Source organism: Grampus griseus (assembly GCF_964374135.1).
Source record: "Grampus griseus genome assembly, chromosome: 1".
In the NCBI taxonomy this organism is placed as follows: Eukaryota; Metazoa; Chordata; class Mammalia; order Artiodactyla; family Delphinidae; genus Grampus; species Grampus griseus.
Window position 1 is genome coordinate 89,303,180 of NC_139017.1, and position 13,556 is coordinate 89,316,735.

At 37.6% G+C, this 13,556-nt stretch overlaps 1 protein-coding gene across 2 annotated transcripts in view; it reads right to left on the reverse strand.

Moving 5' to 3' along the window:
- NTNG1 (netrin G1) overlaps window positions 1-13,556 on the reverse strand; it is a gene marked incomplete at both ends in the record, with an annotated part of 325,294 nt that overhangs the window by 156,795 nt on the left and 154,943 nt on the right. For both annotated transcript variants that reach the window (XM_082661459.1, XM_082661458.1), the window contains one exon: window positions 947-1,587. In XM_082661459.1, coding sequence (XP_082517585.1) covers window positions 947-1,587 — 641 coding nt within the window. The remainder of the gene's footprint in view (window positions 1-946; window positions 1,588-13,556) is intronic.

Below are 13,556 nucleotides of genomic sequence, written 5' to 3' on the forward strand. Positions count from 1 at the left end.
GCTTCACATTTCCTTTTTTTTTCCCTCAATGTGCTCTATACTCCACTCTTACCTTTAGTTTTCCCAACTCATCATCTCATGCTTCAACTCCTGTCAGATGGCTATTCTGGTAGCATACCACACTTAAAAATCTGGTTGAGAATCTCTGTGTTGGTGGTGCTCGTTCTCATTATTCAAGTTTTTCATTTAAATGTCTTCAAAATCCTTGGAAACTTGCTCAATTGTGTCTCTGGTATATTATCAAAAAAAAGATATGCCTGACTGGGAGCATGAATGCATTTGAACTCTGGTGCATCTGTAATTGACTGACAAAATGAAGGTAGCCTGAGTCAGGTTCATATTTTAAACGATAGTATATCCTTTTAAGATAATAACATTCAAGAACCTGAAAAGTAGAGCTTGCCCCTCATTAATAAATGCAGTGTATTTCCTAAATGCTTTCGGTTCTGATTTAATAAATGTAAAGAGATATAACTTTCATTTCTGGAACTTTTTTGGTACGGTATAACAAAACATAAACAGAGAGTTGAACCATGCTGAAACTCTCTCTTGCATTCAAAAACAATAGTAAGATGTATTTTTTGTTTTTCAGTCCCTTTTACAGAGCAGCTGGCTTTGTTCCCCTGGCTTCGTTACCTTAAAGACTTAAACCACCCCCTGACCTAGTGAGTTCCTTGTTCTCAAGTAAGATGGTTTTTTTTGGCCTCTGGTTTAAATTCTAAGAAATCCTGCCAGGTTCAGGTTCAGTGACAGCAACTCTGGGATCACCAATTACTGCTGAGTTAGAAGGGTCTCAAATGCCTCAGAACCTACCTCTAGGCTGGCGTTCCTGAGAAAATGTTACAGTAGAAAGGGACAAATGTCACTCTACAGCTGCAGGAGCAGCAAACTGGCCTTTTCTTTGGACACACCCATTCTCATTCAAGTCAGACAGTTGTTTTCTTACCTTCCATGAACCTTTATGTCTGAGATGGCATAGAAGTAGCGTGCCAAGTGTAGCTCGTCTACAAATATTTCCCCAACGGCAGGTCTCAAAAGCCTTATCCTCAGGTCTGTGACAGTAAAGAAATCTCTGAGTTTCTTGGTTGTATCCAGTTGTCCGTAGAGGGAAGCCATATTGCGTAGCCAAGGTCCGGCAAAAAACGCGAACCTATCTTTGATTTCAAAGTGGATTATTTTGCTGTTGGTCATATACCCTGTGGAGTACTCTTCGGTGCAAATGATTTCTAAGACCGTATGCTGTGATAAATCCTTCACGGATTTAGGATCCATGTGGAAAGCATCTAAGCAGTCTGTGGCATAATACTGATAGGGCTGCCATGTTCGTCCATAATCAAGAGATTTCTCCAGGATCATTTGGTCTGGACGCCCCGATTCAAAGGTAATAACTATGTTGTCTGTGAGCTCAATAGTTTTGCTCCAAGACAGAGTGATGTTAACCTGGAGAGGCTTGGGATACTCTTTCCAAGTAGCAGACTGCCAAAATGTAGAAGGATGTCTTCCTTCAAAATCAAACATCAGCTCAGGTGGATGTGCCAGCTCCGGGGTACTTGCATCACACTCATTATTGCACATGTAGGGGTTGCCCTATGGAAGAAGAAGAAAAGAGGGTGCATCAGAACACTGGTTTGACACAAGTCTTGCCATATTGCTGTTGCTGAGTGGGAGGCTAGGAGAAAAAGAAAAAAACCAACAACAACCTGTTTGCAGTAATCATTTTTATTTGCCTTAACTGGATTCCCCTCTTTAATAGCTTAAAAAAAAAAGAAGCAATATGGTAATTTACTTGTCTTATTTCCTCCCATGGTCTTTAAGAAATGAAAACAGTTTATTTATCCCATATGTGTTAGACCCATAATGTGATCTCAGAAGCACAAAGACACTGAGCAACTGTCTAACAGCTCAATACCTCCGCATCCTCTTAGAAAGATGTTATAGAAAAGCAAGGAAATTCCTCCATGCCTCAAGGACATTCCTCAAGAGCACAATTTTTTAAGAAGTCATTTTTCAAGTAAAGCTTTAGAATTAGCAATGAACCGTAGATACCTGTGTCCTGTTTGGGAAACAATACCCCCATATGACATCCAGCTTCTTTTTGCTTCACCTCAAATCCATCATACTTAACTGGGTCCCTGCTTCATAAAGCTTGCTTTTAAAGCATTTACTTTGCTCACCACAAATCATTAAAATGTGGTACACTACAGGCTCTGGGGCTTGGTCCCAACATCTGCCATCCTATTAGCTAGAGGCAAGGGGATTGCTCAGGGTGGGGGTGTGCTCCAACTTATCAGGACAGGAAAATCCAGTACTTAATTAGAAGGTTTTTGCAGAGAATCACTGCCACTTGTTGTATTACTCTGTGCCGGCCCACGGTCAGCTCTCTGTGGATGTTAGCCATTATTATTATTTTCCCTCACACAAAGGCTAATTCCTTCACAGTCTACTCTAACAAGAAGCTGAAAATAAGTCTCCTTGTCATATATCACAACAAGTTATAACACCACTTATGAGAAACTAAATGGCTGCTCTCAGGTTTCATTGGTAGACTGATTCTATGGCAAACAATTGGCTCCCAAATTTTGGGTTATTTTGTGTTTTAAAAAATGGTATCATTTGGAGTCAACGAGTCAGGTATTTCTCTATTACCCTGTACTGGGTAATTATAAGCATGAATGGGTGAAAGAATTGATCCTCTGACATTGTCCTTAGGCTTTCTCTTGTAATTACAACTAGATTTTTTCTTTTTTCTTTTTCATGAACTGAGACCTTTTCATCATATCTGCAGGATGCATGAGCTGGGTCTCAAATAATGAATTTACACTTTAGACATTAATGCTCAGTTACCAGCTGACTCCTGCGAAATGTAAGACGAACATTGGAGACTTGCTTTGGCCTCCCTAGAGGCAACTTTGTCCTGCCTAGTCAGCCAATACTTCCACTCTCTCTTTTCCATTAATGCAACTGAATCCTAAAGCTGGCAACAGGTTTGGGGGTCTGAGTGTAATTGAGATGGGGTAGGAGAAAGGAGAGAAGGTACATTATTTGAGGACCAGAAATGTTTTAAAAATACATTCAAGGCATCAGTGATAATGGAAATGTTTCTGTTCTCTCTTGAATTTCAATTCCCTATTCTTGATCCCAGCATCTGTGGCACTATTTATAGTATCCCACTCATAGTGAGCCAATGGGGGCAAAATAAGTTTCTGTTCCAGGTGGAATAAATCACCAAATTTATTATTATTTAAACTCTCTTAAGCATACCAGAGAGCCAAATGCAGAGCTCTGCAAACTGGCAAAGGCTTTTTATGGAGGGCTATAAATATTGTGGAATCTGTCAGGATTTATAAATTCTAAATATATGGAAATGCACATTTTACTGGAAGGGGTCAGATTTACACAAATCACACCTTCATGTGAAATTTACTGGAAAAAATATGGTCACTTCAAAATCTGTCAGCATGTGGCCATCTGCACAATCATTAACTTGGATGCTACCACCTTTCTCCTGACAAAAGCATCTTCATCTGAGGTCAAGGGTATTGAAACACAGGAAATCAACTCTGCGGGATACACCAAAGTGAGTTATCAGACATTTGTATTAAGCCTTGTTGAAATATAGCATTTCCTTGATCTCTGCTTAGATACACAGAGCTCCTCAGATGGGGACAGGGTCTGTGACAAAAAAGGAGGCACAGCTAGCTGACTCTGGGTGTGGGTCAATACTAGGAAACCTGTCTTAGAAAATATGCTTAAAGATATCTATTTAAAAAGCACTCGTTTCTACATTTGATAAAAGGTGTTGACGATACTCAGCGTTTATTTAGCACTTATAGATCATTTACTTTACATACATTATCCTGGGTAATCCTTTTCATCCCTACCTTACGGAAAAGTGAGGCATACAGAAGTGTTAAGTGACTTGTCCAAGGTCATATAACAGAGTGAGTAAGGAGTGGAGCCGGAACCCACTTTTCCTGCACCTGACCTGGCCCATTCAACTCCTAAGTCAATGGAGTTCCCTATGATGCAACCTAGTCTTGGAAACAAGAGTTGCCTGGTAGAGCAGAAGAGCCTATGACCAAATGAGTTTGGAAAACACAGCCTAAGGTCTTCTTGCCTTGGAGAGCCCTAATGAGCATTATCATACCTCTGAGATGCCTTGACGTTAAGAACCTTCCTTAGCTTCGTATACTACCTAGTTTCAGAAACTGATTTGACCATGGAACCCCTTTTTGTTTTAGTAACCCCTATTTATATACCACATAAGTATAGATTCCTGGAGAGCATCCTTTAAGATTCTCTGCTTTGTATTACTCTTAAAATTGTAAACATGTGGACGGATGCCAAACAACAGGGCACAACCCGAAGTTTTAGTTGTTTAATGAAGACAGCCACATCCAGCACTGTTTGCTTTTGTTCCAGAGAGGGACACCCTTCCACTTGGGCTGAGAAGACAGCCAGACCAGGATAAATGCTTACACCTACATCAAGTTGTCAGCCATCAAAACGCATGCCAGGAAAAGGGGAAACTTTCGTTTCTTTGCAATGATCTGGTAGTTTAAGCTTCATGTATTCAATAATTATTTATTGACTGCCTACTGTATTATTATATTTAAGGCACTTGTCTTGGCTCTCAGGATACAACAGTAGAAAAATCCAAATCCTTGCTTTTAGCAGAGCTTCTGTCTTAGTTGGGGAGAGATGCACTAAAAAAAACAGATATATAATGCTTTATAATGTTACATGATGATAACTGCTATACAGAAAAATAGAGCCAATTAAAGGGGAGAATGCTGTTAGAGAAAGGATACTGACTGTAATTTTATATTGGGAGGTCAGAGAAAGTCTTGCCTGGAGAATATGACATTTGAGCAGATTAAGAACAATTCCCAGTTTACACAGGAGATAATCAGAGGTTGACCAAAATGACAGTTTTGTCCTTCATCTGACTCTACTCCTAGTGATAATTTCAGCAGCATAACAATTTATTGAAACTGATGAGTAAACAAATCATTTCAAATGAAAATCTACACCAAATGACTGTAGATACCAAAACCCAAACAAACAAACAAGAAATTGAACTATTCTTATTTAATAGCATCCGTGCTCTTTTAGGAGATTAATGATTTGATGGCCATTAACATAACTTACTGAGAGATAATGACATTGAGAGAAAATTAGCAGAGGAAAAACAAATCATTCTGGTTCCCTAAGAAGAAACCCTGCATGCTGGGTGAAAGAGAAAAAAGAGGAAAAGAAGAAAGCCAAAGCTGAAAATCTTATCATTCTAGAAAGAGAAAGCTGGAGGTGAGATTATATGCTAAAATATTTAGTGTAAATATTTCATACGGGTGTGATCTGTAGTACAGCACTGTCGTTACAGAGAATTATCAATATGAAAACAATTGCTGTTAAAGGATTAGATTAATTAAAATTTCAACTACTTCAACCACACCCTAAATCTCTCTAATACCAGCAACAATAAAATTTATATAAGAAAAATAACTTCCTCCTACTTGTGAAAGCAAAGAACACTTCTTGTTGCTAAATCTAACAGATTCAGGCATTAGCAAATGTAAGCATTATTTTGTGGCCAGCAGGCAGCCTTAAATAGATCTTAATTTAAGTCCTACAAGCAACAGATCCTTAGCTGATTGTCTATGGACAAAGCAGAAAATATTTATGACTGTGCTGATAATATTTATACCATTAAGAGATGCCTAAATAATTAAACAGATATTGCTGCTAAATATTTCTATGACAATAAGAAGAAGATTGTTATGTTTAATTTCATTTAAAAAAAAATGTAATATTTTACCACTGGGAGAACTGAAGTTAGTTATTAATTAGAACTTTGTAGCCAAAGTGCAGTGTTATTATTCTTCTTTAACGTCCTTTCAGAACTTAGAGGGATAAGTAAAATTTTAGATATGTTCGTACTGTTTCTATGGACAGAAGTGTCTTCCTTCTGGTGACACTTTGAAAAGAACATCCTTTCACCTAAGATCTGCTAGATCCTTCAGAGTTAAAAAAGAAAATCCTATATAAGCAGTATATAGTGTAATACTTGTGGTTCCTACCATTGTGAACTTGCTTTTCCAAGCTTTACCTATTGGCAAAATATTGGTAATGACAGTTGGAACTACAGGGAATTCTCATGGGAGATCTGTTACAAACTTTAAGTTACATGCCAAGCAGGCATGTAACTTACAAGTGGCTGTGAGAAGCATTTGAGTTAACACTTACATAGATTGTGAAAAACACTGAGACAGAGCTGCCTCCCAACCATTTGCATCTGGCTCATCCTTGCTTGTTTTATTGGTAAGGGACAGTAAGGAAAAAAAAAAAAAAGACACAAAGGCAAGGGGAGCAGAAACTGCATTCTGAGATAGCACTCCAGGCCTGTTCCCACTGTGACTTTGAAATGGACATCACTATGGCTTTGCCAGTGCAAGGCTTTCGAAGGATGAAGAAACCAGTAGCACAGTCCACTGCTCACCTCTCAGACAGACAGACCATGAGCAACATGCTTTAGCTGCTAGGCTGGGCTACCGCCTTCAGGAGATGGCTTTTTCTCCTCTTTAAATACAGCTCATTGGGAGCCAACCAAGCAGGACAGTTTCTGGGAGGCTGATGATTGACCTCTTTATATCAGAGGGGTAATTTTTGGTTGGAGGGACCTCCACTCCCAGTCCTTTCTTGGAACTTCTAGATTTTTTCTTGGCTCTAATAAAGGGGAAAGGCCCATCCTTTATGAATTTTCAGATGAAACTCAGACTACTCTGAGTATGGAAGCTGATGTTCAATTACTCATGCTGAGGTGCCCTTTTCAGGCCTTACAACTTTGTTACTGAACTAAGGGAGAACAGAGAGAAACCAGACCCAGAGGTAAGAACAATCCAAGAGAGTGGGTATCTTTCCCAGAAATCTGAAAGATAAATATCAATGCCACCAATACTGAAAAGCCTTGATGACCACAGCTATGGGGATAGACTCTATATATCCTCAGATGAGAAAGGCCCATACAGCAGTGTGTTTCCAGTTGTCCATTGATTGTATCTTTGGAAACAAAGGGCACCGATCTCTTCAAATGGCACTGCAATCTCACTTTGTAACCTGCCCTATTGATTGGCATGTTGGGTCCCAATGTAGGGCATATACATGGTAACAGCATAGCCTGAATATTTCGGGACTGACCCAACTAAAATATTCTGAAACTGGTGTTACAAAAGTACCTATGTATTTGTCAGAGCATGAATCCTAACTTTTAGTTTGGGAAATATGGCCACTCTAAGAATAACAGAAAATACAGAATTTTGTTTTTGTAACTCTGAAGTTAAAAACCTACTACTCCATCTTCTAATGGAACCCCTTGCTCATCACAAAGATTCCTCCCTGCCATAGACACAGCCTTAAGGCCTGACTGAAGCTGTTGCTTGTTTCCATCTACTCGCTGACAATACTAACCGTGTGTGGACTTTTTTACTCCCATAAAGATGGGAGGGCTTCACTTTTCTACAACAAGAATGCTAGAAGCCGTATCACAGATTACAAGCCAGAATAGACACCGGTGTAAATCCCCACAGAGAATTATGGTTAGGATTTTCAAACTGGTGAGGGCTGCAGAGGTCAAGAAGACCAAGTTTCTGAGAAGGAGCCAATAAAAGTCTAAAGCCACAAGCCACAAAAATGGATTCCTACATAGCAATCGAAATCATTACTGTGTATGTACTGAAGAAGAAATATTCATAGAATCAAGTGCGTTCAAAAGTGACTATCTGCAGAAAACACTGTAGTAAGCTGACACTATTGTAATTGGTAGGACAATGGCTTTTTAAAATTTATTTTCTTAATAAACATTCCTTAAAAATCTTTGGTACAGTATTTTGCCTTATAGATAGTCTCAAAATAGACCAGAACACAGACACTTAAATGTTAATAACACAAAGCTGAAGCAAGCTGTCAGCAGTCTCAGTTAAAGTAATTTGAAAGAAACAAGGTGAATAAACTACCACCAAGGTAGGAATGTTCTGCATCCTGATGCCATCATGCATTGTGAGGATTAGTTTGAGCATTTCGAGTCCTGAAAGATCAGATTTGATTCGCAAAAATTGCTTCCTTTTTCTCTCACATGAGAAAGTAAGTCCAAGATCTGCTTGATGTCCATCTTCTGAAAACCACCAACTTTAAGAGAGTATGGGAAGACCAAAGCATCCTCTGTTGAAGTGATCAATTAATCACAAGAGGCAGGAAGGTATCTTCCCAGTGTGACACTCAAACGTGATTGTGTTTTGGTGTGTCTATTCTGATTTCTCATACTCTTTATTTCTTTCAAATGTCTCTCTTCCAAGTTCATTAGTTGTTTACTGGGTACCATTGCTATTTTTAAAGTATTGTGAAAAACACAGAAATAATACGATAAAATATTTGCAATTTAGTAGTGAAGTTTAGACCTAAACAAGCAACAATCACATGTTTCTCACATTGGTTACTCATGCTCTCAGGGAGAGCATCAGGTGTCCTTGAGGGTAAACAGTGTCACTAACAACCCTATACAACTTCCTGGAGTTTCACCCCTTGGTACATAATTAAACATATTTTTATACTAAAAACAGAATTTTATGGAGTAAGATGCAAAAATAAATGTGCAAATGTTTTTAGGAAAAGATACAGAGACATTTCAAGCTTGGAGCGGATTTGGATGTAGGTGTCAAAGCCCACTGAACAAGAGTATGAAAGAGGAGGAGTCGGGGGGGCTCAGCTGGGTGATAATTTACTCTACTTCACCACCCTTCCTGCATATGATACTTCATCCAAACCACCCTGCAGTGGTTGCAGCACCACTAGCCTTATCAAGGCTGAGAATTGTGATTTAAACTATCCCAGCATCAAATCCCAGTCTGAAAATATTTGCTGGTCTCCACCCCTATGGTAATCCAAGTAGTATTCTTCATACACTAAAATCTCCATGTTTTATTTTTTTTCAGACTTTAAATATAATGTTTTTAATATTTAAATTAATGCAATCTTATAGTAGAGTTATTATCCTATTATTTTATTACTGTTATTTTTTATTGGCATATAGTTGCTTTACAATATTGTGTTAGTTTATATTGTACAGCAAAGTGAATCAGCTATACATATAGATACACCCCCTCTTTTTTGGATTTCCTTCTCATTTAGGTTACTACAGAGCACTGAGTAGAGTTCCTTGAGCTATACAGTAGGTTCTCATTAGTTATCTATTTTATACATAGTATCAGTAGTGTATATATATCAATCCCAATATCCCAATTCATCCTCCCCACTTTCCCCTTGGTATCTATACGTTTGTTCTCTACATCTGTGTCTCTATTTCTGCTTTGTAAATAAGATTGTCTCTACAAATTTTTTCAGATTCCACATATACGTTAATTAACATAATTAACATACGTTAATATATGATATTTGTTTTTCTGACTTACTTCACTCTGTATGACAGTCTCTAGGTCCATCCACGTCTCTACAAAAGACCCAATTTCGTTCCTTTTATGGCTGAGTAATATTCCACTGTGTATACGTACAACAGCTTCTTTATCCATTTCTCTGTTGATGGACATTTAGGTTGGTTCTGTGCCCTGGCTATTGTAAATAGTGCTGCAGTGAACATTGGGGTGCCTGTGTCTTTTTGAACTATGGTTTTCTCTGGGTATATGCCCAGTAGTGGGATTGTTGGGTCATATGGTAGTTCTATTTTTATTTTTTTTAAAAAGTGAAATTGTCATTCTCCTTCCACCAAGTCATAATATATACTATGTATGCAATGGCATATAAATTTTAAGTTGTATAAGAAATACCTGGTGAGTGCAGTCCCTACTCATCAGGAATTCTTTTTCAATAGATTGGGTTGCAGATCCCCTCTACACCACACTTTGATAAATACTGGTATATTGTTTATTAAGAGCCAAGGCAGATCTGGGTTAGGTCTGCCTAGGTTTGAATTCCAGCTCTACCATTTAACTATTATGTAATTTTGGTCAAGCTACTTGACTTTTTTGAGCCTTGATTTCTCCTTCTTTAAATTCATATAATAATATGTACTCCATGATGTTAATCTGAGATAAAATTACATAATGCATGTTAAGTGTTTAGCATCTCCTTGGCAGGCAATGAGTGCTCAATAATTAGTAGCTAGCTTTAAACATGCTCCTCCCCCTGTATTCCTTGACACTGAGAATGACACCAAATTCTTCTATTTCCCAAGTGGGAAACGTGGGAATCATTTTATTTTATTTTTTCTTCAGTCTGTTCACCAGCCAAGTTCTCTACATGCAACTCATCACCAGAGCTTTGTTCACACTGCCAATGTTGTCCTTAGTTTTTAAAAATATTTTAAATATTTAAAAAATATTCTTCTCCTGAATTACTGTAATAGCTTCTTTGTTTTTTTAACATCTTTATTGGAGTATAATTGCTTTACAATGGTGTGTTAGTTTCTGCTGTATAACAAAGTGACTCATCTATACGTATACATATATCCCCATATCTCCTCCCTCTTGCATCTCCCTCCCACCCTCCCTATCCCACCCCTCTAGTTGGACACAAATCACCAAGCTGATCTCCCTGTGCTATGTGGCTGCTTCCCACTAGGTACCTATTTTACATTTGGTAGTGTATATATATCAATGCCACTCTTTCACTTCGTCCCAGCTTACCTTTCCCCCTTCCCATGTCCTCAAGTCCATTCTCTACATCTGCGTCTTTATTCCTGTCCTGCCCCTAGGTTCTTCAGAACCATGTAATAGCTTCTTAAATGCTCTCTCTTCGTATTATATTGTCCTCTTATAATCTATTCTCTACATAGCTCCTACAGTAATCTTTCTAAAATCCAAACCTAACTGTATCATGCCCCCTCTTAAAGGTCTTTAACAGACTTCCCCTTACCTTCAGGAATATAATGCAAATTCCTTAGCATAGCTTGTAAGATCCTTCAAGATTTGGCCTCTGTATTTTTTATTTTTTTACTCACTCATATTCACACCTCTTGAGTCAATTGTACCAACCTATGAGTATATGTGTATATACAGGGGACCATATGCATTATCATACGATTAATCATATTAATTCCAATTGTTTATTTTTATGTCTCCTCCACTAGAGTTCTATGAGAATAACTGGTACATAATAAAGTTTATCGATCTAAAGAAAATAAGGAAAGCAGAAAAACAGGAAGCCAGGGAGGAAACAGGATAAATTAAGTAAAGTATGGAATAAGATGGGAGGGATTTGCCCATAGGTTGGTGATTTGGGATCAAACAGATAACCAAGCTTAAAGAACTTCCTAGCTCCCTAAGTTGTAGATGGAATTTGTTTGATGTAATACACTGTGTAAAAAAAAGAATAAATCCAAACAAAAAACAAAGAGTCCATCTCCAAGTGCAGTATGCCTGTGTGTATGATTGATATAGTTACTGGGACTTCTGGTGAGGCTGGAGGACAAAGACAAATAGCATGAGCTGCAGTTATGTCCCAGTCCTTTCCTGGTGTTCATTTGATCTTCATTTTTCTCCATCAGCCACAGCAGTATTTCTCCTAGTGGCTTTAGAGCTGAAGATCTCTCTTCCTTATCCCATCTTGTCTTTCTTATGCAACCCACAGCATCCTTCTGAGTTTACAGGAGTAGCTAAATACCAAGAGCTTTATTTATTCTTGGACAATTATGGAAAACTAAATAAAATTAGGAAGGAAGAAGCAGCAAGTGAGGTGGTTGTAATTTAAAAAAAAAAAACAGGCATGGAAGTGCCTCAGTAATGCAAATCCTTGAAAGAATGTAAAATGTGTAAGGTGGAAACTGGTGGACAAAAAGAAAGTGCACATATTTTGCTGGAAAGGAGGGAAGTGGTCTCTGTTTATTGTGCTACTGCTTAAATGGCTGTCCTAATTAAAGAGATCCTGAAAATTCTACCTGGGCCCAGAGGTTGATTCTTAAGAAACTAATGAAGCTTATACCTCAGAGCCACTCAGTTACACAAGCTGCTTCTCAGGCCTTGTACCTAATTTTGTGTTTACATTTTTTGCATTTCTCTTTTTAAAAAAGGGTTCCAGAACTGCATAGGCTCTAGGCTCTTAAAACCTGGTCTCGCCACTGTCTGGGACACAGGTAGTATATTTTAGGGCTTGCTAAACTAAAACAACTCTTCTTTCTTCCTTCCTGTTCCTTCTTTTCATTTTCTTTTTTTTCACTAAGATGCTCTATTCTCAGCATTTCCAACCTTGAAATACATTTTCTCTAAATCCAGTTTTCTTGCCCAAGTTCATCCCATTATATACATGGTTCATACCATATTTATATCTATGAATTAAATTGATATATCAATATTTATTACATTTATAATAACCACTATTTCATTATAATGTGAATGTATTTTATTCACATCAACAGGTATATAACTCTCTTGGTGTATTACCAACAATAAACATAATCTTCATTTATTTGTAAGGCTGGAGTGGCTGTTAGTTTACCAGAGCCACTATCAGGAACCAAAACAAGTTAAATGACAAAAATTATTAAGCATTTCTCATGTGCCAAGCATTATGTTGATGTTATAGATTAGCTTATAATAAGGTTGATTCTTCCTCATCAGCTGTAATGTAGCAGCAAGACAAAATTGGAAAGATGTATCATTTTGAAAATAAAACATTTTATTATAGAGGGCTTTTATTTGGGTAGGTTAAATAAAAATGAATTGTCTAGTTTTCAGAAAATATGTGCAAAAATTTATTGTTAAAGAAAGGTATAAAAGTTATATAGTCATTATGAAGGATTTAGAGGAGGCAGAGTGCTGGCTTTCAAAGATGTCTCAGGTTTGCATAGGTGAAGAAGACATTCTCTTTTTGGAATGGAGAAGGGATCAATGATCCCTGAACACCTTTTATGGTTAGGAATTGTGAGAGGGGCTTTATATTTGTCATCTCATTTAACCCTAACAATTCCCTATGAGGCAAATATTATTCTAATTTTACAGATGAAGAAACTAAGGTTCAGATATGTCATGGAACCTATTCAAATTAAGTATCTGTAAAGATGAAAATGAACCTAATGTTTGATAGTCCAAGGCATGAGCTGTAAGGTAGTGGAAGATAAGTTTGAACGTACCATGTGAAATTGATTTTAGAGAGCACTGAAAGCTGGGTAGAAGTGTTTGGGTTTGATTAACTGGAAAACAGAAAGCCGTTTGTGGTTTTTATAGCAGGTATCTCATACACAGCTTTCTTCACTGGTTTTCCAGATTCCTTTCTTGAGAAAACAAAAGGATCAAGTTGAGTCCAATATTAAGAGTAATCTTAATGTTAAGAGTAATCCTGTTCAAGTCATGAAGAAGAATCAAAAAGTAGGGTTCAGTCAGAATTCTAGAAGTGGACATGCAAATAATCCTGGACATATCTTATTCATCTCTGTATCCTGCATAATTCCTGGCACACAGTAGACAGTCAATAAATGATGATCAAACAGATGAATATAAAGCAAGTTGTTTTTGTAATTAGCTTTTCTGTTTAACACAATATGAAAATTCTCA